Source organism: Lampris incognitus, chromosome 6 (assembly GCF_029633865.1).
Source record: "Lampris incognitus isolate fLamInc1 chromosome 6, fLamInc1.hap2, whole genome shotgun sequence".
In the NCBI taxonomy this organism is placed as follows: domain Eukaryota; kingdom Metazoa; phylum Chordata; class Actinopteri; order Lampriformes; family Lampridae; genus Lampris; species Lampris incognitus.
Window position 1 is genome coordinate 15,191,193 of NC_079216.1, and position 27,871 is coordinate 15,219,063.

The window sequence follows — 27,871 nt, forward strand, 5'->3', positions numbered from 1 at the left end:
CACACCTAGGGACAATTTAGTAAGTCCAATTCACCTGACTTACATGTCTTTGGACTGTGGGAGGAAACCGGAGCACCCGGAGGAAACCCACGCAGACACGGGGAGAACATGCAAACTCCACACAGAGGACAACCTGGATGATCCCCAAGGTTGGACTACCCCGGGGTTCAAACCCAGGACCTTCTTGCTGTGAGGCAACAGCGCTAACCACTGGGCCACCGTGACACCCACCTAACATCATAATTCTGTTATTTTTGTGTATTTTGTGCACTTGACACGTATTGCATGTCTATCCGTCCTGGAAGAGGGGTTCCTCCTCTCTCTCATATTATTTTTTACCTGATAAGGTTTTTCTTGAGGAGTTTTTCCTCATTTGGGTTTAGGGTCCAAAGATAGAGGGTGTCGTATGTTGTATACCGTATTGATTGTAAAGACCTTCGGGACTACCTTGTGAATTTGGGCTATACAAATAAACTTGACTTGACTTGACTTGACTATTTGGTATAGTACAAAAATTGAAGATCCTCTGAAAAGAGCTTTTGTCAAAAGTCCTTCAGCAATTAATCATTCGATTAGTTCAAGTATTTCACACTCAAGAGTTAAAAACAAGAAAACATATATATGCCAAAAGGTTGATCTTATTTTGTACTTTCACACATTTGTGTATATGTTAAGACTCCATATGAAGCGGCAGTAAGGAAATTGGTGACGTTTCTTTGTATGCAAAAGGCAACACAACTGAGAGATGAGGTAGAGCAGAGGAGGATGGAAGCTGCGTGTGTGTGTGTGTGTGTGTGTTTGTGTGTGCATATGCGATGTCCATCCCTACATTTGTCTGCGAGTAACCCCCCTAACATATGTGTGCGTACTGACATATGTGTGCACACTATGTGTGCCCTGTACCCTGAGGGAGGGAGCAGGAGTCTGAGAGGTGGCTCCGCTGGCAGGGCGGCCTGTTCTTCTTCCAGTGGCAGATGGCGTCGGCGTAGCCCACGACGACTTTGTCCATCCAGGTGAGAGGCTGAGGGAATAGCACATCACCCTCAAAGAAGCCCAGATGACCCCCATGCTGGGTGAGGGCAAATATCACATTGGGTTTCTTCTCTGAACAGAGAGGGACAGAGAGAGAGAAACGGTAGGACCAGTTCTTTTTTTTTATTTTGGTTTTCATTCCCCATTTTTCTCCCCAGTTGTATCTGGCCAATTACCCCACTCTTCCGAGCTGTCCCGGTCGCTACTCCGCCCCCTCTGCCAATCCGGGGAGGGCTGCAGACTACCACATGCCTCCTCCGATACATGTGGAGTCACCAGCCGCTTCTTTTTACCTGACAGTGAGGAGTTTCACCAGGGGGACGTAGCGCATGGGAGGATCACGCTATTCCCCCCCAGTCCCTCCTCCCCTGAACAGGCACCCCGACCGACCAGAGGAGGCGCTAGTGAAGCGACCAGGACACATACCCACATCCGGCTTCCCACCCGCCGGCACGGCCAATTGTGTCTGTAGGGACGCTCGACCAAGCCGGAAGTAACACGGGGATTCGAACCAGTGATCCCCGTGTTGGTAGGCAACGGAATAGACCGCCACGCCACCCGAATGCTCAGTGGGACCATTTCCGAATTGGATTTGATTGTGAACATTTTGCTTCTCAAGAATAAAACTGCAATATAGGAGACACACCAGGGATGAGCTGAGGTTTATAAAACCTAATTTGCCCCCGTAGGGAAAGTTTGATAAACGATCAATGCAATCTTTCTACCACAGGTGAAGTTCTGCTGTCGCTGCACCATGTGTACATAAACAACCATGACTTCCGGTTATGTTGCTGTACTAACACTGAGACAAAATCTTGTCCATTAAGTGAGTTTGATTTTAATGCTAATTTCCCGAGCCGTCTGTACCAACTCCTAACATCCTTTGTGATGTTTTGTTTTAGTATCATGCGCAAACCACAAAACATTAAAATTAGACAAAATGTTCACGTTCAATTTCTTTTACTGATAGCCAAGCAAGTTTGCACACATGAGAAAACTCATCTGATGGAATACTCATCGCAGATAGTAGAAATGGCACGACATAGCGTTTAACAGTGGGGGGGGGGGGGTAAAAAAAAAAGCAACCCAGCCCTCTTGGAAACACGATTGTGTTGGATCTAAAATACAGGCAACCCCTCTTATATGGTGACGTGTATCTCATATCACATCTCACCATTTTATTTATTTAGTTGGGTATTCCCCCCCCCCATTTCTCCCCAATTGTATCCGGTCAATTACCCCACTCTTGGGAGCCGTCCCGGTCACTGCACCACCCCCTCTGCCGAGCCGGGGGGGGGGGGGCTGCAGACTATCACATGCCTCCTCCCATACTTGTGGGGTTGCCCGCTGCTTCTTTCACCTGACAGTGAGGAGTTTTGCCAGGGGGATGTAGCGAATGGGAGGATCACGCTATTCTCCCCCCCCCCGAACAGGCACCCTGACTGACCAGAGGAGGCGCTAGTGCAGCGACCAGGACACACACCCACATCCAACTTCCCACCCGCAGACTCAGCCACTTGTGTCTGTAGGGATGCCCGACCGAGCCGGAGGTAACAGGGGATTCGAACCGGCGATCCCTGTGCTGGTAGGCAACGGAATAGACCGCTATGCTACCCGGACCTCCACATCTCACAATTTTGACCTCAGAGTACATGAACACATGAATGCTGTTAAATGTGTTCATTGCTGCTGCTAAACAACGATACAGTTCAAAGAAGGTTGAATCAGTTCATCTGGATACAACGTTTATTGGCAGATACATTCTATCACTCATCTAAGTGACGTCTTCAGTCTCAGCTGGCTGCAGGCACCCCCACCCTTATAAACAACACGGTGCCTAACGACTGAGAACACTGACCGGTTTCATATGCAAATAGGTATGGCCATTAACTAGAGTTACGATGGCCATGTGTATTATTCACAGAGGATAGGGGAATAGTTAGAATCACAGCACTGTAAGATGGCGACACATGTACTCTTAGCACCCCCCACCCCACCCCCCCATGAACTGACTCAACCTTCTTTGATTTTCTTACCTGTATTATTGAGCAATCATGAAGACAACGATACAGTTCATTCACCTTTCTACAGCACGCCAAGTCCTTCTAATTTTAGCCAAATTTGCAAGTGCTTCACACCTAACTGGGTGACATTGGGAATGGTTTTTAGGCTGAGGACCCTCGGTCTCCTCTTAGAGGTTAAACGTGTGCTGACCTCGTCAGTTCAGAGGTAAAGAATGAGGTCTCTGTTCTGCCTACAACAGTACGGTGTCTGGTTCTGTAGTCAGGACCCGGGGTTTCCTCAGAGAAACACAACCCTATCTACCTTTCCCTTTCTGTCACTCTACAATACCCACACACACACACACGCACACGCACACACATTCCCCCCCCACACACACACACAGTCCTCCACCTCTCTCTCTCTCACACACACACACACACCCCACACACACACATACAGTCCTCCACCTCTCTCTCACACACACACACACACACACACACACCCCACACACACACACACACACACACACCCCACACACACACACATTCCCCCCCCACACACACACAGTCCTCCACCTCTCTCTCTCTCACACACACACCCCACACACACACACATACACAGTCCTCCACCTCTCTCTCTCACACACACACACACACACACCCCACACACACACATACACAGTCCTCCACCTCTCTCTCACACACACACACACACACCCCACACACACACAGTCCTCCACCTCTCTCTCTCTCACACACACACCCCACACACACACACACACACACACACACACACACACCCCACACACACACATACACAGTCCTCCACCTCTCTCTCACACACACACACACACACCCCACACATACACAGTCCTCCACCTCTCTCTCTCTCACACACACACACACACACACACACACACACCCCACACACACACATACACAGTCCTCCACCTCGCTCCCTGTGTAGTTCAGTGCTTCTTGCGGTTTTCCAAATGGTCAGTGAAGCTGGCGAGCGGCGGACAGTGTTGATTTCCGTGCTTTTGGTCTCCTAGATACAGTCCTCTGGGTTGACCTCATCCCCACCCAAGTACTTTTTTTCTCTTCATTTTTTTGAATTCCAATTTCACCTCAAAGGGTGAATATGCTTTTTATAAGTCCTTTGTTGGACTTTGCAAAAGCAGGGGTTTAAAACTGCACAACCCCCATAAGGCCGTGTTGTGTAGACTCCAGCCCTCATGATGAAGATGTTACCTCATCTGAAGACTCCACTGTTTCTGCTGTCAGCAGACTGTTAACGTGTGTGTGTGTGTGTGTGTGTGTGTGTGTGTGTGTGGAGCGAGAGAGAGTTGGAGGACTGTGTGTGTATATGTGTGTGTGTTTGCGTGTGTGTGGAGCGGGAGAGGTGGAGGACTGTGTGCGTGTGTGTGAGAGAGAGAGAGAGAGAGGTGGAGGACTGTGTGCGTGTGAGAGAGAGAGAGAGAGAGGTGGAGGACTGTGTGTGTGTGAGAGAGAGAGAGAGAGGTGGACTGTGTGTGTGTGAGAGAGAGAGAGAGAGAGAGAGAGAGAGAGGTGGACTGTGTGTGTGAGAGAGAGAGAGAGAGAGAGAGAGAGAGAGAGAGAGAGGTGGACTGTGTGTGTGAGAGAGAGAGAGAGAGGTGGACTGTGTGTGTGAGAGAGAGAGAGAGAGAGAGAGAGAGAGGTGGACTGTGTGTGTGAGAGAGAGAGAGAGAGAGAGAGAGAGAGAGAGAGGTGGACTGTGTGTGTGTGTGTTTGCGTGTCTGTGAGACAGAGAGAGAGAGGTGGAGGACTGTGTGTGTATATGTGTGTGTGTTTGCGTGTGTGTGTGGAGCAGGAGAGGTGGAGGACTGTGTGCGTGTGTGTGTGAGAGAGAGAGAGAGAGAGGTGGAGGACTGTGTGTGTGTGTCTGTGAGACAGAGAGAGAGAGGTGGAGGACTGTGTGTGTGTGTGTGTGAGAGAGAGAGAGAGAGAGAGGTGGAGGACTGTGTGTGCGTGTCTGTGAGACAGAGAGAGAGAGGTGGAGGACTGTGTGTGTGTGTGAGAGAGAGAGAGAGAGGTGGACTGTGTGTGCGTGTGTTTGCGTGTCTGTGAGACAGAGAGAGAGAGGTGGAGGACTGTGTGTGTGTGTGTGTGTGTGAGAGAGAGAGAGAGAGAGAGAGAGAGAGAGAGAGAGAGAGAGAGAGGTGGACTGTGTGTGTGTGTGAGAGAGAGAGAGAGAGAGAGAGAGAGAGAGAGAGAGAGGTGGACTGTGTGTGTGTGTGTGAGAGAGAGAGAGAGAGAGAGAGAGAGAGAGAGAGGTGGACTGTGTGTGTGTGTGAGAGAGAGAGAGAGAGAGAGAGAGAGAGAGAGAGAGAGAGAGGTGGACTGTGTGTGCGTGTGTTTGCGTGTCTGTGAGACAGAGAGAGAGAGGTGGACTGTGTGTGTGTGAGAGAGAGAGAGAGAGAGAGAGAGAGAGAGAGAGAGAGAGAGGTGGACTGTGTGTGTGTGAGAGAGAGAGAGAGAGAGAGAGAGAGAGAGGTGGACTGTGTGTGTGTGTGTGTGTGAGAGAGAGAGAGAGAGGTGGACTGTGTGTGCGTGTGTTTGCGTGTCTGTGAGACAGAGAGAGAGGTGGAGGACTGTGTGTGTGTGTGTGTGTGTGTGTGTGGGTGAGTGAGCATGTGTACGCATGTGCAAAGTAGGTTAATGGGTAAGTGGACCTGTGCTTAGCAACTGATACATTCAGAGAGCTTTTTTAAGACAGTGAGGCTGACTGGCTGGTTGAACACTACGCAGAGCAGGGTTACGCTCACTGAGACAGCTGACGCCATCAGTCAGCCTAACACACAGTCCGAATCTGTCAGTGAAACACCACATCCCATAATATGGACAACACCTTCATTCTCAATCATTTCTTATGGGGATCACCGGTTCGCCGATGAGGGTATGTGACCTGGTCGTTGCACTAGCGCCTCCTCTGGTCGGTCGGGGCGCTTGTTCAGGGGGGAGGGAGAACTGGGGGGATAACGTGATCCTCCCACGCGCTACGTCCCCCTGGTGAAACTCCTCACTGTCGGGTGAAAAGAAGCAGCCGGCGGCTCCACATGTATCGGAGGAGGCATGCAGCCCTCCCCGGATCGGCAGAGGGGGTGGAGCAGCGACCGGGACGGCTCGGGAAGAGTGGGGTAATTGGCCGAGTACAATTGGGGAGAAAAGGGGGGGGGGAATCCACAAAAAAAAAAAAGCAATCTGATCCAAAACTGAGCCCAAGCATTTTTCCTTAAATAACTGTCTTTATCAGACATCACACCATACTGCACTATTTTGAGTTTGTGTGCAATACAGCAATATATATTTTTGTTGGGGTGTTTTTACTTTAAATATCCCTTTTCATCCGAGAGACATCTGTGCTCGGTCATGTGATCGTTGCTTTGGATAAGTCTGAGATCTCGTTTCTTTTGCGTCTGTACAGTAAAAGTTAAGTTTCAATGATTTGAATGGTAACTGAAGTATAAGAGCAATGGAAAGTGCTTCAAAAAGAGAGGCCAGCGTCTCGAGGGCTGACGCTTAAATATTTGTAGTGACCACTGATGCAGAATTAAGTGTATTAACGAGGTCAGAGAGCCTGAATAATAGTCTTATTATGTTTGATGCTACTTGTCAAAAGCTCATATTAATTCTTAACTTGACCTCTGATACTTTTTCTGTGGGGCGAAATGTATTAAAATAATCAGATGAACCCAATAAAAAAGCAGTTGAGGTGTCAGAAACTTGAAAATAAATGACGGTAATTTCTTCCTGATTGTAATTTAAATAAATCAAGTAATGAAATGAAGAAAAGGAAACGTCAGTGTGGGCTGTTGCTGAGCCGGGTTTTCTTTATCCGACTCGGATTAGAACCCATACCGGTAAACTGAATTTTACTGAGAATTTTAGTTTCAACCTGTCACCTGTTTAGTCTCTTCGCTTGCCTTTTTCGTTGTTATTCTCACACTCTCACCTTTATTCTTTTTATTCCTCACCTATTTTTCCTCTCTCTCTTCAGCGCTGTTAGATTCTGTAGCGCTGATCAGCCCTGATGATCTGTCTTTCATACAGGCTATATAAATACACCGCTTGTACCCAGTACACCTCTTTTGACCTAGTCAACTGAACGATTAAGCAGCGTCTTCCTGCCCGGGTAACCCGTCACTTGTACAGAGTTGAACACACGTAAGACTCTTTTTCTCTCATCAGCTTCCCCGAACCTTGTGCAGAGTTTTCCATCACTTGTTTGTAAAAGCATGATCTTACCAGAAAGACAGTCTGTAGTTCACCGCCTTGGTTTTTTGGATCACAGCGGTGAGTGAGTGCGGTCCTCAAGCGTCAGGCCCCCACTCCTCTACCCTCTTTGACAGGGGAGGTTGAGGCTGAAGTCCCAGACTTCAGGGTGTGCACACCTGCCGCACTGAGTCTCAGAAGCCCCCTCACACGAGTGATCCTGCCGACAACGCCAAGTTTGTGGTGGCAAACTTTGTAATAAAAGACGAAATAAGGGGGCTGTCCGGGTGGCGTAGCGGTCTATTCCGTTGCCTACCAACACGGGGATCGCCGGTTCAAATCCCCATGTTACCTCCAGCTTGGTCGGGCGTCCCTACAGACACAATTGGCCGTGTCTGCAGGTGGGAAGCCGGATGTGGGTATGTGTCCTGATCGCTGCACTAGCGCCTCCTCTGGTCTGTCACCAGGGGGACGTAGCGCCCCCCCCCTGGTGAAACTCCTCACTGTCAGGTGAAAAGAAGCGGCTGGCGACTCCACATGTATCGGAGGAAGCATGTGGTAGTCTGCAGCCCTCCCCGGATCGGCAGAGGAGGTCAGCAGTGACCAGGACGGCTCGGAAAAGTGGGGTGATTGGTCAAGTACAAGTGGGAGAAAAAGGGGGGGAAAGGCCAAAAAGAAAAAGATGAAATAAGAGTCGGTCTTGTCTTTCTGAATAAGTATAATTCAGCGTTTGCAAACGGGCTCATCCCATATGGGTAGGAAGAGAGAGAGAGCCTCCAACAGGTGGAGTACAAAGTTTTTATAGAGATACAAGGGTATGTGTTGTCTAAACTGCCCTAACCGATTTCAGCCAGCTGCGAGCTTACCCATCTGCAGAGCGATAAGGACGGGCTGACAACTGCAGAAGGGTCAGTTGTAGGCAAAACACGAGTTGTAGGCTAAACATGTGAGCAACACGTGACCTCTAACTAGGGACGAGTGGTTCTGTATTTTTCTACTACACTTTCTTTTTCTTTAAACCAGTGGATCCATGTTTCCTTCCACAATGGGAGCAGTACAGACCTAAGTCACTGTCGCCCTGTTAGAGCTACTGACTACTGGCTGTTAGGAACTACTGATTTACACACAATGGGGCCAGTGCTTGTGACACACACTCAGTGAGGTCACGCACACACACGCGCACACACACACTCTATCAATAATCTCATGACACAGGGGGATCGCATGGCCCTGAAAAATTCAACAAGATTGTCTGGTCAGGGCAGCGCTGAGGAACGAGCTCTCATAAGACTTTGTCATCGCTTACAGAGCAGCAAGGAGAGAGAAGGGAGGGAAAGAGTCAACCAGTCATTTGGCCTTCACGGGTGCTAGTTGTGTCACAGTGTTGACAGTCTGTATGCAAAATACCAAAGCCATCTGTCTACAAGGGTTTGGCTTTACTGTCCACGAGGGCCAATAGCGTATAATATCATTACTCCCAGTGTTTTGGGTGTTATTCCCTATGTTGCTCAGTAGACCGAGTGTGTATACACACATCACGTGTCCCCTCGACCTACGCTCAGAGAGAACCAACCTCCCACCCTCGCCTGTCCGACTTCCTCCCACCGTTGGTTTAAGGACGTCAACCAATGGAGGAAATGTAAGACGCACCACCAAACACAAGTCTGGGCTCACTTTGTTTTTTATGAAGGTTGCACAGATTTTCACCCGTTATTACCAACAAATGAGATTCCAAAAAAGAGCCTCCCCCCTCTTTTCCATCACCAGACTGCCTATTGGGATATCTATTTGCAAACAGTCGCAAATTAAAGCATTAATAAAACTAAAATGGATGCAATGCAACTGTGCTTGCATTGCACAGTTCCATTTTAATTTGACTATTATTCTACTACTATTATTCTACTACTGTTATTTATTATTATCCAAAGGAATTGAATCGAGTGCAACTGGACTTGGTATATATCCTTGAAGACGTTTCGCCTCTCATCCAAGAGGCTTCATCAGTTTCGTCAGAAAGGCACGAACTGATGAAGCCTTTTGGATGAGAGGCGAAACGTCTTCACAGATATATACCAAGTCCAGTTGCACTCGATTCAATTCCTCTGGATAACCATGACCTGGATGAATGAGAACATTCACAGACATATTATTCATTATTATTATCATTATTATTATTATACAAAATTTCCTTTAACTTCATGCCATAATAAAACATAATAACTGGGCCCATTCCTTGGGCCTAGGGTTAGAATGAGGTAGAAGTCTATTTGATGGATAGTGCCTTTCTTAGGATATGAGATAATAATAATAATAGTAATAATAATAAACTTTATTTGTATAGCACCTTTCATATATAAAATGCAGCTCAAAGTGCTTTACATTCAAAACAAGGGAAACAATAAAACTCAGCAACAATACAGATAAAATAAGTTAAAAGTAATAAAACAGACCTAGGCAAAAAAACATAAAACAAGGCAAGAAATAAAACCCCAATACAAGATACAAAAAAATAAGAGTAAAAGAAATATGAAGTGGAATTAATTATAAGCAAGAGCATAAAAATGGGTCTTGAGCTGATTCTAAAAACTATCTATGGACATTGCTTCTCTTATCTGTTGGGGGAGTCTATTCCAAGCCGTCGGTGCATGAAAACAAAATGCTGCTTGGCCATACGTTTTGTGGTTCATTCTAGGGGCACTGAGCCGGCCAGCACCAGAGGATCTAAGAGAGCAGCTCGGAACATCATCAGATAAGCACTCAGATAGGTATGAGGGTGCTAAACCATGTAGAGCTTTAAACACAAGTAAAAGAATGTTCCAAGTAGTGCGATCTTCTGTAGTTCTTGTGTTCTGATGTTACCCGGGATTCGTTGGGTGTATTTCTCCATCCCTTTTTTGACAAGTCCCAGAGCTCCTATCACTACTGGTTTTGTTGTGGTTTTCATTCCCCACATTCGTTCAATCTCTATTCCAGGGTCTTTATATTTGGACAGTTTTTCCAGTTACTTTTACTGAGGTGCTCCTTTCAGTCAGGATGGACATGTTGATGAGTAGGCTGCTTCTTTTCTATTTTGTTCTTGATGATGATGTCTGGTCTGCCGGCCTTTATCTCACGATCTGTCTGTACTGGCAGGTCCCATAAGATTGTGATGTCGTCTTTGTCTTGCTGTTTGGGGTTCATGCTCGTACCATTTTTCTTTTGTGTTGATGTTGAATTCTTTGCAGATGTTCCAGTGCAGGTATGTGGCGGCCTTGTTGTGTCTTTGTAGGTATTCAGTTTTGGCCAGCTTAGGGCACCCTGCCACGATATGGTCAATGGTTTCCTGGAATTGACTACATATCCTGCACGCTGGGTCTGTGCCATCTTTGAGGATTTTGCTCTGGTAGTAATTGGTCTTGATGGCCTGGTCTTGGGCAGCGATGATAAAGCCCTTTGTTTTGGATTTCAGCCCAGCTGTTTTGAGCCATCGGTTGGTCATATGTTGGTCTACGTCTTTCTCACCTACTCTTTCTGGGTATTGCCTGTGCATGTTTCCCTTCCCATTTTTGTTTCATTTGTTCTTGGGCGTGACACTTTGTTTTTTGCTTTTTTTATTATTATTATTATTATTTCATTGAATAAAGTGTAATGCAATGCAACTGTGTTTGCATTGCATAGTTCCATTTTAATTTTTACTAATGCTTTATTTTATTCATTGTTATTATTATTATTATTATTATTATTTCATTGAATAAAGTGCAATGCAATGCAACTGTGTTTGTATTGCATTGCATAGTTCCATTTTAATTTTTACTAATGCTTTATTTTATTCATTGTTATTATTATTATTATTATTATTATTTCAATGAATAAAGTGCAATGCAATGCAACTGTGTTTGTATTGCATTGCACAGTTCCATTTTAATTTTCCTAATGCTTTATTTTATTCATTATTCATTATTATTATTATTTATTTCAGTGAATAAAGTGCAATGCAATGCAACTGTGTTTGCATTGCATTGCACTTTATTGAATCACACCAACTCATATTGTGTCAAGAATGGGCTGAATTGAATCACATAGATCTGTTGCCTTCTTGAAATCATTCTGCCTTCATCAAATCGCTGATTGTATGTCAAGACACGAATCGAACTGGTGTCAGAGGGTGAGATGCTCTCCCCTACACAGGACACAAACACAACTCTCTAAAGCAGGAAGAAACCCACTGAGCACAACTAAAAGTATCTAAACACCTATCATCTCATTCCTCCATAATAACCATTAGTTGATGAAGACATGGATGCTGCTGAGGCGTACCTGCTAGTGTGCGTGGGATTGCCAGTAGTGACTGGTGAACCAGTGGGTCATCTGAGGAATTAACCAAGAATAAAGGCACGGTGATCTGGAGAAGAAACAAATACACCTTCAGTTTATTTCCCCGAATGGCTTGTTTTGATTGAAAACACCAGGTTGGCACCTGCTCAGTTTGGAGGTTATTTTGCCTGCTGCTGAAGGTCATGACTATCCAATCTGCAGTAATCAATAGCTGATGACGGGGTGCTTCTCACTCACGTTGTGGATGTAATGCACACAGCTCTCCTTCTCATAGTACTCCTTCAGCGAGTCGTAGCCATGGAACTTTCTAGAATAGAAAACACGTCATATTGTGTAAGTCATAAAGTAATGCTTGGTATGAAATATCAATTAAAGTCAAAATCCAAGAAATTCACATCCAAACAAAGATCCTCTGAGACGTTCTCTCACTGGTGTATTTAAGACAATAGTTAATCCACAGATATCCAAATCATTATCGCTTTTGTAGTTGACCATTTTAATGGTTAGTGGTAAGTGTTGTGTGGTACTCTGAAAATCAATGAGTAGCATTATGTTTTACATCTTCAGCGCTGCAGCCGAATACAGAAGAATAAATTAAGTTTCCTTTATTAATCCCCTTGGGGAAATTCATTTACTGCAAATTAGCCCATCCTAGCTGTGATCTGTGTAGCTAGGAGCAGTGGGCTGCCGCCTTCATGCTGCGCCCAGGGACCAACTCCACTTCTTTTTCCTATTGCCTTGTTCAGGGGCACAGACAGGAGTATTAACCCTAACGTGCATGTCTTTTTGATGGTGGGGAAAATCGGAGCACCCGGAGAAAACCCATCGCAGACACGGGGAGAACATGGAAACTCCACACAGAGGACGACCCGGGATGACCCCCAAGGCTGGACAACCCTGGGGTTCGAACCCAGGACCTTTTTGCTCTGAGGCGACAGTGCTAACCACTGGGCCACTGTGCCGCTGAATAAGGCAGGCAGGAGCCGGCTGAAGAAGGTAAAGTTGTTGGGGATGACGAGCAGACATGACAGCCTGGATTCACAGAAGAGCTTTACCCACAGACACCACAACATCCATCCATCTATTATCCAAGCCACTTATCCTGCTCTCAGGGTCAGGGGTTACTGGAGCCTATCCCGGCAGTCATTGGGTGGCAGGCGAGGAGACACCCTGGAAAGGCCGCCAGGCCATCACAGGGCCAACACACACACACACACACACACATTCACATCTAGAGACGATTTAGTACAGCTGATTCACCTGAGCTGCATGTCTTTGGACCGTGGGAGAAAACCAACACAGACACGGGGAGAACATGCAAACTCCACACAGAGGACGACCCGGGATGACCCCCAAGATTGGACAACCCCAGGGTTCAAACCCAGGACCTTCTTGCTATGAGGCGGACACCACAACATCAGTATTCAAAACAAAGGTTTGACCCCAGGAAGTTAAACATAAACAACAATCTTCAGGATTATATCTTTAAATCGAGAGTTTTATGGAGACTTGCGCTTGTATAATAGTAAAATTTTTGATGACGCCCAAATAATTCAATGCTGCATATAAAAATAAAAACTAAGATTTTATTCTGGGGGACAGGGTTGCTGGTGGCTAGATCAACCGTCAACCTCATAAACAATTTCTCATACACAGCCGTGTCTCCTGCCAGTGTCTATAAGCATGACACCCACCATCCACCTGTTCAGTCTGTGCTAACCTCTGGTAGGAGGAGTGTTCGCTTACTGCCTTCGATGGAAAATGTAAATAGCAAAAATTATTATCAAGTGGTCAACAGTTTGATAAAGCAAAGGAAAACGTTACCTCATAATGTTGTCGTCGATCTGCATGAGAGATGTGGATGTGTGCAGTCTGCTCAGGTCTGCAGCCTCCATCTTACCGGTGTTCATACTAAGTAAACTGCTCCTGCAGAGTAAGACATTGCAGGCATTTACTAACTGGGACAGCAAACCAAATTTTTTTGGAGGGGGGGGAATTTCTCCCCCAATTGTATTCGGCCAATTACCCCACTCTTCCGAGCCACCCCGGTCGCTGCCTGCAGACTACCACATGCCTCCTCCGATACACGAGGAGTCGCCAGCCGCTTCTTTTCCCCCGACAGTGAGGAGTTTCACCAGGGAAACATAGTGTGTGGGAGGGTCACGCTATTCCCCCCAGTTCCCCCTCCCCCCTGAACAGGTGCCCCGACTGACCAGAGGAGGCGCTAGTGCGGTGACCAGGACACATACCCACATCCCGCTTCCCACCCGCAGACACAGCCAATTGTGTTTGTAGGGATGCCCAACCAAGCCGGAGGTAACACGGGGACTCAAACTGCCGATCCCTGTGTTGGTAGGCAACAGAATAGACTGCCACGCCACCCGGACGCCTAGCAAACCAGCTTTTTAACCCCAACCCTTATGCTAATGCTCTAACGCTAACCAAAGTAGACCAAATTAGCTTTAAATATCCAGGAAAGGGATATAGCGGATGGGGTGAACCATTGGACCCATTAGAACAGTGTAAAGGATAAATAAAACCAAGCAATTTTTTTTGGGGGGGAGGGGATTTTTCTCCCCAATTGTACCTGGCCAATCACCCCACTCTTCTGAGCCGTCCTTATCGCTGCTCCACCCGCTCTGCCATTCAAGGGACGGCTGCAGACTACCACATGCTTCCTCCGATACATGAGGAGTCACCAGCAGCTTCTTTCACCTGACAGTGAGGAGTTTCACCAGGGAAACGTAGTGCGTGGGAAGGTCACGCTATTCTCCCCAGTTCCCCCTCCCCCCTGAACAGGCGCCCCACCTGACCAGAGGAGGAGGCGCTAGTGCGGTGACCTGGACACATACCACATCCGGCTTCCCACCTGCAGACACAGCCAATTGTGTTTGTAGGGGCGCCCAACCAAGCCGGAGATAACACAGGGACTCAAACTGGCGATCCCTGTGTTGGTAGGCAACGGAATAGACTGCCACGCCACCCGGACGCCCAGCAAACCAACTTTTTAACCCCAACCCTTATGCTAACGCTCTAATGCTAACCAAAGTAAACCGAAGTAGCTTTAAAACTCCAGGAAAGCGATATGGCGGACAGGGCAAGCCACTGGACCCATTAGAACAGCGTAAAATAGGCCTCAAAAGCAAATCTCTTGTATTATATCACTGACAAACATCTAACTGCAAACCTAATCCTATCCATGCAAAATCATATCTGTTCAGAAAGTGAAGCTCTTCATGAAAAAGTCTTAAAATCAGAACTTATATTCAGACCTTTGCTTGCAAAATAGCAATATTTTAGGTGATATAAAAATACAGAAAAATTCATTCATTTATTTTTTCTCAAAATGCAGTTATTGGCTTGATTTAGCTGTCCCTTTCAATTCATGTCAATACTCAAAATCTTAAAATATCATATCCCCAAAAGACTAAACCAAAACATAATGTGAAATAAATTAGGAATGTATTTGTACAAATAAACAATAAAAAATATTTTCAAAAAGTACATTTGTAAATTATTGTTTTAAAGTAATTTATTCACTCAGCAATAATGCTGAGGAGACTACAGCTGAGTGTGAAACTACCATGTGGTTGCCAAGGTTGTTGTGCTGCTGACGGTGCACAGCCACCTACCTGTGTGACAGGATGATCCTCTTCATGTTTTCTGCCATCAAGAAATTGTAGAGCCTCCGACACTGGTCCCACTGGAGGAAAGTCTCCTGGGCCCTGGAGAGAGAGAGAGAGAGAGAGAGAGAGAGACACACACACAGTGTTTCCAGTCTAAACATGAATATAAGTTCAACAAATATACTTGTCTTGAGGTTCAATGCCCACTCATGGTACTATGAGACACCTGAAGGGGAAAAACTGCATACCATTGTTGCTTTTTGGCATATGTACGATGTTTACTTGGTTTTAAGTATTGGATGGTATTTGACGTTGACGAGATTTCGTTCTTATATTGATGAAAATTAATCTATTGAATTGTCTACCAGTGGACGGTTGTTTAACTTTTTTCGCCCTGCACTGGACGAATTTAAGTCAATGGAGATTTCAATGGACTGCTGGAATAGGCTCCAGCATCCCCGCAACCCTGAGAGCAGGATAAGCGGTTAAGATAATGGATGGAGATTTCAATGGACTGTGTTTTTCATGCAGAATTGGACGTTTCATATTCACGTCACATGCCCTTTTATTTGTTCTGACTGCCTTACAAGCTCCACTGCTTTGTCAAGAGTCAAGTCAGATGACAACTGCAACTTCTCTGACAGTTCCTTATCCAGTATGCCTATTACCAGTCTGTCACGAATATTTTCTGTTTTAGCAGCGCCAAAATCGCACGTATCTGCATGACTGTCATTGGAGAAGGAGTGACTGACCTTCTCCAACGACAATCATGTTGTAACTAGCCAAATATCTTGGCTAGTTACAACATGATTGATCTACCCTGTCAGTTTTGAAATGATACGATCTCTCACAGCCTTCTGAATGAAACGTCCAATTCTGCACAAAAAAACCCAGTCCACTGAAATCTCCATTGACTTAAATTCATCCAGTGCAGGACGAAAAAAGTTAAACAATCGTCCACTGGTGGACGATTCAATAGATTAATTTCCGTCAATATAAGAAGGAAATCTCTTGATATCGGGTTGAATTTAAAACAGGTAAACATGGTTTGTGTGAACAGTTTGTGGATTTAGAAGCTGACAGATTGTAGATGCTCCTGTGAGCATTCGCATGTTATTCACATGGTGTCACCATGTGCAGTGCAAATGTCTAAAACTTTACAGGAAAACCTGGCTACACACACAAAAGGTCTATTCAACTATGTATGGACAGTGTTGTGTGCATTGACAGTGCTATAAATGTCAAACAAAACTCATATGAGGGGAGCGTGGCTTGACTTCGGCCTTTCGTATATTGATGAAGAAAGACTCTGATGCCACAGGACACAGCAATACCCCTTTAGCATCTACTGAAGTCGGCTAAAATTCCCCTGGCCGCCAGTGAACTTTTATGAAAACACGTTTTTCTTTCACAGTCTACAAACTATAGCTAATTTTTCATGAATAACACAACATTACTCTAAAATGATAAAGACCTATTTTTTGTCCTAGTACAACTGCAACTACTAGCCAATACATTTAATATAATTGGTGCTCCCATCCCAAGTCTACAAACCTGAGTACGCTGTAGCCTTGGCAGACACTGACACAGCAGAGCACTCTGTCCTGGTTGGATCGATTCTCACCCAGGAACTTACACACTATGTTGCCACCAAGACTGAAGCCCACCACCACCAGCAGGGTCTGGGGGAAGGCCCGCTTGATGTAGCCCACCATGGCTGCAAACTCCCAAGTACAACCTGAGAGGTTCAGAGAGAGCAAGAGGGAGCGAGAGAGAGAGAGAGAGAGAGAGAGAGAGAGAGAGAGAGAGAGAGAGAGAGAGAGAGAGAGAGAGAGAGAGAGAGCGAGAGAGAGAGAGAGAGAGCAAACTCCAGTTCTATCTTTGATAGAAATTGCTTGGTTTTCCCTGTGTTACCTCCGGCTTGGTCGGGCATCCCTACAGACATAATTGGCCGTGGCTGCGGGTGGGAAGCCGGATGTGGGTATCTGTCCTGGTCGGTGCACTAGCACCTCCTCTGGTCGGTCGGGGTGCCTGTTCAGGGGGGAGGGGGAACTGGGGGGAATAGCGTGATCCTCCCACACGCTACGTCCCCCTGGTGAAACTTCTCACTGCCAGGAGAAAAGAAGCCGTTGGTGACTCCACATGTATCGGAGGAAGCATGTGGTAGTCTGCAGCCCTCCCTGGATTGGCAAAGGGGGTGGAGCAGCGACCGGGACGGCTCAGAAGAGTAGGGTGATTGGCCAGGTACAATTGGGGAGAAAAAGGGGGAAAACCCACCCCCCAAAAAAATTGCTTGGTTTTATTTTTCTGAATTTCTAAGTGCCATGGGTGACAAAACCAGCAGACAGTCATTCACTCACAGGGAGTAGCCATTGCCATGGTAGTAGCGAGCAGCGTGATGCAAGCATCCTGAGAGATGATCTCAGAATCAGAATCAGATTGAGGTTGAGCTGAGGTTAGCTTTATGCAAACTGGTGATGACGCATTAAGGTAGCAACCAAAAGGAGACAGTGATTTCTTCCCGTTGTAATGTCGCTACAACAGAGGCGATAAGACTGCTGGATACAACCAAACAGAATGACTGCAGGTCAGCTTGAATTATCCCCCCCCGGTGAAGACTGCTAGATGATTTGCAATTAGCAGTTAACTTCTGCGGAGACCACTGGCACTCAAGGTGCTTTTACATGAGTGGAGGGTAGCACAGTGGCCCAGCTATGTCATCGCTTTATAGGATAAAATTGGCTGAAAGATGGTGAATGGTAATGGTTTACATGCCAAAATACCCTTTCTATTTTCCCATTTGAAAAAAAAATCTCAGAGCTGTATTTCACACAAAGTTAAAGAGTAACTAAACACCAGACCATTTTGGTGAGTTTGTTGACATCTAAAGGATAAAAACCATGTTAAGGCTAAAAACATGGCAGGCTGGTGTTTGCATTCTGTGACGTTAGCATAGCAGGATGAACACAGCTGCACATAATGGCTCTGTTGGATGTAGGTGTGTCAAAGAACCAGCACTGACAGTACTACTGACAATCGTTAGCTCTGGCTCTGCCCTTCTGTCTGCCAATGCTGATAAGAAACATATGAATTATGTTGTTAGCTGCAGCTGTATTTATCCTGCTACGTTAACGTCACACAGTACAAAGACCAGCCTGCAATGTTTTAACCTTTACATGGTTTTTAACCTGTAGATGTCAGCAAACTCACTAAAATGGTCTAGGGTTTAATTACTCTTTAAGTCGCCTACCAATTTTGTTCTACAAGTCAAACGCTGTCTTATAGAATCAAGTGAATAATTTGGAAGCAGTAATTTACTCACAACAGCAACATTGCTAATAAAATGGCTGGCTGGACAGCCCTGTTGGTAAGTTATGATCAGAGTCAGGTCCTCAACAGTTAGAAATCTTGTTAGAAAAAGAGGGTTCATTGTAAGTAAATTACTGCTTCAAATTCATATGCCTGCTATCACAAGACAGCATTTAAGTTAGAGGTTTTTCCTGGGTCAGTCACAGACCTTATTTGCGCTGACCGTATTTTTTCAAACAGACAAATAGAATAGGATTTGCAACAGTGAGCCATTTGCCATCTTTAGAGTACTGGATGTTATTACAAAATGGTGTCAGACTGGGCCACTTTAAGCCCTAATTCTGAACTGCTGTGATCTGATCTCAGATGTGCAGGCTAGCCAAAAGACTTCAGGATGTAAGACACTGGTGTCAAACCCAAGAGTAGAATAAACACTCTATCTACTGGTTTGCTACTTAACATTTACTGTAGGCAGCACTTCATCCTTAATATTGGTTCTCTAATTTATCTTTTTAGTTTCCTTTTTTAGCTATATCGTGTTCATACCATCTCGTTTTATTTTTCTTGAATCCAACTGATTAAATTTGGCGGCAAAATTTTAAAATCCAGAAGTAAAACGATACAGGTGTAACAGAGTAATTCAATAAAAGACTGCCTGAAATAAAGAGGAGGTGAGAAAACTAAAAACAAAACGACTCAGCTGACCCAAAAACTATTAAAAAACACCCATCTGTGTGTGTAGCATCGCTGCCTTACCATAGGTGAACATGCGTGGCGAGGTAAGCTCTATGTTGGGCAGGGCTCCCAGGTGATTGAGCACAGCACACCTGTAGCCCTGCCTCTGGGAATGGTCCACAAAGGTCCGGATGTAGTGCTTCTCACTATGGTTACCAATCCCCGGGCAGATTACCATGGTGATGTCATCTACGTGGCAACACATACACGTAACTGAATATACACATGCAACACACTCACATCCTTTAGTGTGTGTGTGTATGTGAGTAGTTATTTACCCTCTGAAATGCTTGGCTTTTTCCCTCTGGGGATTTTATTAGTGGTCTTCATTCAGACAAGCAGCATGGTGCCGTTTTACATTAAAGCTGACCCCAAAAAGCCAAGAGATGTCTGAGGGCTTCTTTCTGGTTTTTTTTGTGTTTTTTTTTTTAAATACATTTTTGTTTTGTTTTTCTGTATCAAAGAAAGGCATTTTCCCTCACCCCCTGTGCTGTGGTCCCCAAGGGATTCAAAGAGGTCAAAGGTCGCTGTGGCCCCATCCTGCATAGGGAGGAACTTGCGGATCCCGCAGGGCGTTGGGGTGCTGACACGGCCCATCTTCCCGTACAGAGCCGTCTGCAGGTGACCGCTCTTCCCCCACAGCAGGGGAGGAACATACCTGCGGAGAAAAACAAACAGCTACTGAAGCTGTTTAAACACACACACACACACACACACACACACACACACACACACACATCTTACATAACATGCCTTAACCCGCCCTCTCATCACTGTCTTAGCACAGATGATCACCCCACACACAGAATGACATGCATACCAGTCTGCTCCCCACCCAGCGCTGCCATCTCACATCTTTCAACCAGCAGCACGCTAAACAAGACGGTTTCAACTGACACCAAGCTTCAAGAGATTCCAGACTTAACACTGAGGATGTTTTGGTGCCCAAACCCACAGCTACAACCAGAGCACAAAATCTTAAAATAGAATTAGTAACTGAGAAATAAGGGGGGGGGGGGCTGTTCTTAAGATTCCTGTTTAGGTGTTTAATCCAGTGTAAACAACAGTGACTGCGCTGCAGAAAGCCAAAACAGTGAGTGACTCAGTTATTTTAATTCAATCTCCCCCTTAAATAGTCAAACCAGATTTGCTGGTAATCTGCCCTCGTTGGCACTGTAGGAATAAAATCAACTTAAAATTTCAAAGCTTTCAAGGGTTGAGACACTCCTCTCCTCAATACCCCTCAAGAATCTTGGCCTGCCTACCCATGTTAAGCAAACGCTGTATTATTAGGTGACAGGTATTAAGCATTTGCACATACAGAAATATTGTAGGACAAGGATATGCTTGGTTCAGACATTGTTGAATAATAAACCCTGACCTGAAAAGGGTACATAACTGCATAACTGTGTAAAACCAGTTATGTAGGTATGTACTCTTTCAGGTCATAACTACAAATCCAGGGACAAAAGACACTGACAGTGTTTGTTCAGCACATCTTGTAGCATGTAAACCCCCTGGTCTTGCTACCTTCTCAAATAGCAAAGTGACTCAGCAGAGAGACTCATGTAATGCATGAGAGTTTGTGTTTAGTGTGTGTGTGTGTGTTTGTGTGTGTGTGAATTCCTCTTTCCATGACAGCAGGCACATGGTGTACTGGCAGATGGCAGTTTCCAGATCAGATCATGCTAGAATTGATTATATAAATTATGTGTATGCATGTGGGCTGTGCATGTGTATTGTGTGTGTGTGTGTATGTGGGACAGTGTCAACCCATGTTGGGTAACTAGTACTTACTCCTTGGTTAGCAGGGGACAGGACTTGATCAGGTAGTGGTTGACGGGTGTGTCCTGGTATGTGATCTGCGGTGGGGCGGTGGAACTCTTCAGGTTGAGACAGCGAACCACAATGTAGAGGAGAGCTGTCACAGCAGCCAGCTTCATACCGTCAAACATGGCTGGCAGCTCTGGGCTGAAGCTGTGGACATCAACGTCGCCGAGAGTGGACATCGTAGACATGGGCCCAGGACCTTTATGTTGGTTTTAACATACTGTGACTTACTACTGACACGTGTTACAGCGAAAGCACGATATTATTCAGCTGAAAATGTGTAATCGGCAACTAAACAATACTGGATCATTCAAAGCAGAACCTCAAGTTGATCTTAAAAACAAAGGTGGGATTAAGAGTGGCATGAAGCATTTTAACCCACCGTGCTTTGTGGGGACGGTGATGGTGGAGGGTCTCCGTTTGAGCCCCGTCCACCCAACGTTATGAGGCCCAGCGCTGAAAGCCACAACAAAACAACACTTTTGACCGTTGTGGAAATACAGACTCTCGTTGCTATTGCCTACGGTAGAAGTAAACGACCTTGCACGGGTATAAAATCATAAACCTGCCAGAAAAAAAAAATCAGGTCATTTGTAGCTTCCGCGGTGTGCCAACATGAATCAATAAACAGGTGGGACATTCAGTCATTTTCACTGATTCACCACTGGGACTGACGGCTGGCTAGGACAGAACAGAACAGAACAGAACAGAGTAGAAGTGTAAGAAAGAAAGCTACTTTAATGTTCCCCTCAAGGGAAAAGACAAAAACCGGTTCAAACCACACAAAACACGATCATATCCAGGAATGACATGTGTCAGAAGCTGGAGGAGAAAACCAGATAACCCACCCTGGGTTCCCTCTGAATGCACAGTGTCCATCATGTCCTGTATGGACATCATGTGTCCACCAGAGAAGACAGAGGAAACACAGGCTAGTGGGAGGACGTCAACAACCTCCTGTTGCAGGAGGTTAACATACTGCCTCCCTAACAACAAGTTAAAGAAGTAAATTGTAGGAGATCAGTGCTTTCTAAAATGAGAACCGAATAAAACAAGACTATTAAAGACGCCCTGCGGATGGGCCCTCAGCAGAAGGAGCAGCTGAACACGAAACGCAGGACACGGTGCGAGGTGCCCTGCGTTATAAAGGCTGTCTTAAAAAGGGGTGACGCGCTCTCGGGTCGACTCACCTTACTTTACCACGCACAGATACATGTTTTGTTTTGTTTTTTTGCTCTACAAAAGCCTGTAAAAGTGAACGCTCATCATCGCCTACCATACTTTTCCGGGAGGCAAAGTCTGTCCGGGACTCGGGACCCGCTCCGTGCTCGGCTGCAGACTGGACGCTAGCAGCGACACACACACACATATACACACACACACATACACACACACACACACACACACACACACACACACATATACACACACACACACACACGCCCACCTCCGCTTCCTCCAGAGGAGGAACTAACGGTCATTTACATGCGGCGCTCTCCATTGGACCAGCGGACCCGCACGCCAGCGCAACACTCCCGGCATTCACGGTGTCGCTTTTTGTTGCCAAGCGCCTCGCGTTCTCCGGCGCTGGTCGCAGTATTAAATGTATTTAATCCAACTCCACGTAACGACACGCACACTGTTGCCATTAAGCTGTTTCTACCACGAGGGGGCAGCATTTACGTGTTTTGTTTCTTCTTCTTCTTCTTCATGCGCCTGGCCCTGAGCTGACCAACGTTAATTTGTAATGTTACACGTTTTAACAGCCTTGGGACACGCTGCCCTGTTAATTAAGTATAGTGTAGCTTTACTGTGTTTGAACAGTGTCATCGCTGTGTTTCCAGCAGCTGTCAGACCATCTTGACCACGTTTGCAGCGGCCTCACCCGATACGGGTGTGGGAAGATGACGGCAAAGTCTGCAGCGGCCTCACTCAGTACCGCCCATGCGGTGTCTTTGTCCACGCCCACGTCTGCGTTTTAAGTTTTGTCTTCGTTCGGTGGCAGGGAGAGCTGGCGCTGGACCGGCTGGGAGAGCTTGGTCTGCTGTTGGCCCAGGGACCACGTCTGGAGCTGCGACCGAGTTGGTAACACCAAGGGCGGTCTGACAGGACGCGGAAGCGGGACAAGCTAAGCTAACAGCTAGCCCACGCAGACAGGCAGTTCCGATAACACCGAGGGCGGTCTGGCGGCGGCCTCACCTGGCGTTGACTGTGGTGTTTTGGGGGGCGTCGTGTGGAGTGTGGGGCGGTGTGTGGAGGGTGTTCTGGCTGGGAGAGCTGGCGTTGGCTCGGCTGGGGGAGCCTGGTCTGCTGCGTCCTGTTGGCCCTAGGACCACGGCCCTGCCTGGAGCTGCACACGAAGAGGAAGCACCGAGGGCGGTCTGATAGGACGCGGAAGCGGGGCAGGCTAAGCTAACTGCTAGCCCATGCAGACCCTTGGACAGGGATTTTTTATTTTTTGTTTATTTTGGATATATGTGTTAGTTCGGATATATGTTTTAGTTTAGATGTGTGTTCTTGAAGTTCTAGTTTTTGGATATGTGTTTTTGTCTGTCTTGTTCCTGGTTTTTATTTTTATTTTTTGCGTGTTTCAGTCATCTTCAGTGAAACCTGATAGTAATGACACCAGTTGACCAAAGGGAAGTTCATCAGCTCGTTAATATAGGTCCATTCAAACAGTAGTGGGGCTAAAACACATACTACATGTGAGGAGGATCACATCATTTGAAATAATAAAATAGTTGTTCTGTCATTCATATATGTCATGAAGCAGTAAAATGGGAATTTACAAACATGTGCAAATCTCTCTCAAGGCTGCATTGCTGGACATGGCCTTGATTAGTCTCACTGCAAATAGACAGGAAACACTGTAAATTAACACAAAGCTGAACACTGAAACCAGCTTGGGATAGCTGAAGCACGACCAAAGTTCACACCAGAATCATGTCCAGCCGTAAAAAGAAAACGAAAAACAGGAAGTTATCTTTCACCTTTCCCCATTCACATTCAGTGAAATTTCTTAAAATACACTGCTGCTTCTATAGTGTGCTGTTTCTGGGGATGGAAAGCAGAAGTGAAGGTTCACACTGACACAGGTTTACATCCATCCACCCATTATTCAAGCCACTCATCCAAATCAGGGTTGCGGGGATGCTGGAGCACATCTCAGCAGCCACCAGGCGGCAGATGGGGAGACACCCCGGATAGGCTGACAGGGCTGACACATTCACACCTAGGGACAATTCAATACAGGTTTACATATATAATATATTTCTAGATGGTATAGTACAAAGTTGGAATTCAGCCCTATACTTTTCAAGATAAAAATGTCTTTTTCTAGATCATCTTAAATACTCTTTGCCATTCTACTTTTAGAGAGTTGCACTGTGTTCCTTCCTCCCATGTGCACACTTACTCAGTCATCAATAAAAGTTGATTTTGAAGTGCATAAACTGGATGGATATTTTCATCTTCACCTTAATGAAGTATATGAGGTAAAGCATTTGTTTGTTAGTTTTTTTTTTTTATCATTGCATTGCATTTGCTTGTCTTTGTCTGCAGAGGATATGAACAGTGCATGCATGTCTTGTTTCATCTCAGTGTCCGGGTCCTTCAAAACGTTTTATGTAACGGATGACAGGATATACTTTACATCATGGTGAAGCATCAAGATGGCTCTTGTCTTGTTAACGTAATCACTGTTTTGTGATAATTAACCCCATCTTTTGGCAGGGTCTGACTGAAGGTCGGTCATGCGGTAGGGCTCGATCTGAGAGACCAGGCACATCAGAGGAGCAAGTGAAGCTCCACCACGTGTGGCTGCTCTTGGTAGTCACCTGATTGGCTTATTCACATGACCCCCTGTGATCTGTTCCTGCAGAAAGTTTAATTAATTTACATTGATAACAGGCTGGATGGCACGGTGGTGCAGTGGTTAGCACGGTCGCCTCACAGCAAGAAGGTCCCGGGTTCGAGCCTCGGAGTAGTCCAACCTTGGGGGTCATCCCGGGTCGTCCTCTGTGTGGAGTTTGCAAGTTCTCCCTGTGTCTGAGTGGGTTTCCTGTGGGGGCTCTGGTTTCCTCCCACAGTCCAAAGACATGCAGGTCAGGTGAATAGGCCGTACTAAATTGTACCTTGGTACGAATGTGTGTGTGTGTCGGCCCGGCGGCCTTGTCTAGGGTGTCTCCCCTGCCGCCCAGCGACTGCTGAGATAGGCTCCAACATCCCTGTGACCCTGAGAGCAGGATAAGCAGTTCAGATAATGAATGAATGAATGATAAAAGGCTCATACAGTATGTGTTCCTTCACTGACTTTTTCTTTGAAGGCATTTTTGCTGACACTTTAATCAACGGCGACATGAGTGAGGAGGCAGTGGTTGCGTCTTGCTCATGAACATCCAACAGAATGCATGGCTGTGATTCGTCATTATAAGGACTGAAACTGTGAACTAGACAACTGTGTCAAGACACACAACCTCGTCAAGTCAAGTCAGTTTAATCTGTACAGCCCATTATCACAAATTACAATTTTGCCTCAGTGGCCTTGCTGGACAAAGTGGTTTAATGGGCAAATCCGATGGAAAGTTCAGGTCGTTCTTAGACTGAAATCATCTCTGTAGGGCCTCCTGGTGTCTCAGCTGATTAAAGTGCATAGACTTAAAGGTAGGTTCAAATCTGGTCACAGGAGCCTTGCTGCATGTCCTCCCTTGCTCTCCTTCCCTCTCTTATCCTGTCTATCTCTCCTCTCCTGTGCAACGAAGGCTTGGAAATGCCAAGAACAAAAAAAAAAAAAAGAAGAAAAAAGAAAAAAGAAATCATCCTTTGCACATGGTCTGAATTGGTTTTCCTCCAGTTTCTATTCCGGGCTGCTTGTGTGAGATGCTGCAGCATGCTGAAGGACCTCTAACAGGGTAAACACTGAACTGAGCTGACCTTTCCAGTTACAGAACACGGCATTTTTGTCTAAACTCACCCCAAATCTCTTCATGACTGTTTTCAGGCATCTGCTGTCATTACTGAGACATTGCGGGTATTTAAACGGCAAAAACACACACACATGAACTGTTTCCTAACTGGTACCAGAGAGACGGTGGGTCCCTACATTATAACCTCTAGCTGAAGTTGAGTTCGGTGATAATTCTTTTACATGAAATACTCAGGTCTGACTCCTGAACCAGCGCGTGTGCATGTGTGTGCATGTGTGTGTGTGTGTGTGTGTGTGTGTACATGAACATCCGTGAACCCTCATCATGTGTTCAGTCAATGGGTCTTGTTGTACCTGCTAAAAGCATGTTTGAGGTGTTGGCATGATGTCATTAAGTCACCCTGCGTTTCACAGCATGTTTTTTGTAATTATGCATGACTGGAACATAATTCAGGCTTGCTTCGCACCTTTAAACCTTACAGGAATGTTTGAAATAAAGGATTAATTTGCTTAGCTGCTAATTAGTGGAGCGAAAACATTACGTCATCGTTTCTTATCCCCTATCTTCCTCAACTCACCGAGTGAAAAGTAATTGTCAGGAACCCCTTAATTCCCATGATGTACCCGACCTTCGTTTGACCCGCTGCCATCCGTCAAACTAATGAGTGGAAATATATGCCTGGGAAATTTGATTTTGCACCGTAGCTCAGGAATCTGCCTCAGATGAAAAGAGGTCACATGAAGAGATTTTTTTTCTTTTCTTTGACAATGTGAGAAAGGCCAGTTTTCACATGATTGCGAGACGCTGTTTTAACTGTGTTTGATTAAACCTTACATGAGGCAAAAGCGCTGAGCTGAAATATGATAGGGCCGTCACAGCTTTGCAGCCTCTCCACCATTGCGATTGCTGCGTTGCACGAGATCACTTTGGACAGCGTTTGGCTTGTTACTAGGTTACAAAAGAGATTGGTTGAGTGTGTGTTTTTTTCTTTCCTTTTGCTGTCAATCAAACTGTGTTGATATCACATCTGGATGAGTATATGATGCTGTTTTAAACGTGGATCGAAACGTGAGGAAGAGAACCAGGAGTCGGCTTCCCTGGTTTGGATACAGGCCACTCTGTGATTTTGACTTTACTCTTAGCCTGTTCTTCCTCTAAAACTGAAACAGGATGAAATGTGGAACAAGATGAAATGAAAGGGCAAATTCCCTTACTGACTCACTCACACAAAGCGAGAGAGGGGGGGGGGGTGCAGATGCAGAGAGAGTGAGTGTGTGTGTGTGCAGAGAGAGACGGGGGGGGGGAGGGTGCAGATGCAAGAGAGAGAGAGAGAGAGAGAGATGGGGAGGGGGGCATTGAACTACTCACTCGCTTTTCCACACTCACCCTTGTTAAAACAGTGCTTCGTCTTACACCCACTCCTACTCGCAACAGTTCACCTCGGCCCAAGAAACACCCGCACATCGTGACCTTTCAGCTCATCCCAATAAAAAACACTGACCCTAATCTACATTTCAGAGGAGGGATCCATGCGTGAGAACACCAGCCAAGAGCAAGCCCACTTATCTACAAGGCTAAAAAAAAAAGATATCTGTGAATACCAGCTAATCAAAACGACCTGAAACAAGAAATAGGATTTAAATAACTTGGTGTGTTGAAAAGCAAAAGTAAACTTTTATTGCACACTTTAAGTGCTGAAAACATGCCCGGACATGGGCCTAGAACGGTAGACCCGATTGTCCTAGAGATGAATTTGGCAGAAAAGAAAAAAAGAAAAAGACAGAAAGAAAAACAGATCACACGGCACAAAACACATCACATTGCAGCCTTAAGGGGAAAATGT

At 45.9% G+C, this 27,871-nt stretch overlaps 1 protein-coding gene across 1 annotated transcript; it reads right to left on the reverse strand.

Moving 5' to 3' along the window:
* Window positions 1–886: 886 nt before the first annotated feature.
* LOC130114458 (monoacylglycerol lipase ABHD2-like) lies at window positions 887–22,452 on the reverse strand. Its single transcript, XM_056282339.1, has 11 exons — window positions 22,380–22,452; window positions 21,486–21,559; window positions 21,071–21,302; window positions 19,756–19,931; window positions 19,295–19,462; window positions 16,784–16,967; window positions 15,236–15,328; window positions 13,428–13,529; window positions 11,841–11,910; window positions 11,586–11,670; window positions 887–1,104 (listed from the first exon to the last, which is right to left on the reverse strand). Exons 3-11 carry the CDS (start codon window positions 21,289–21,291, stop codon window positions 887–889), a joined length of 1,317 nt encoding a protein of 438 aa, XP_056138314.1. The 5' UTR covers window positions 21,292–21,302; window positions 21,486–21,559; window positions 22,380–22,452.
* Between the last annotated feature and the right edge of the window lie 5,419 nt (window positions 22,453–27,871).

Coding starts and splice junctions, on each gene's coding strand:
- LOC130114458 (XM_056282339.1), bottom strand. CDS start 21,291: ATGTCTACGATGTCCACTCTCGGCGACGTTGATGTCCACAGCTTCAGC. Junction 19,932..21,070: donor TGTCCCCTGCTAACCAAGGA/GTAAGTACTAGT, acceptor TTTTCTCCGCAG/GTATGTTCCTCCCCTGCTGT. Junction 15,329..16,783: donor CAAGGCTACAGCGTACTCAG/GTTTGTAGACTT, acceptor CTCTCTCTCCAG/GGCCCAGGAGACTTTCCTCC.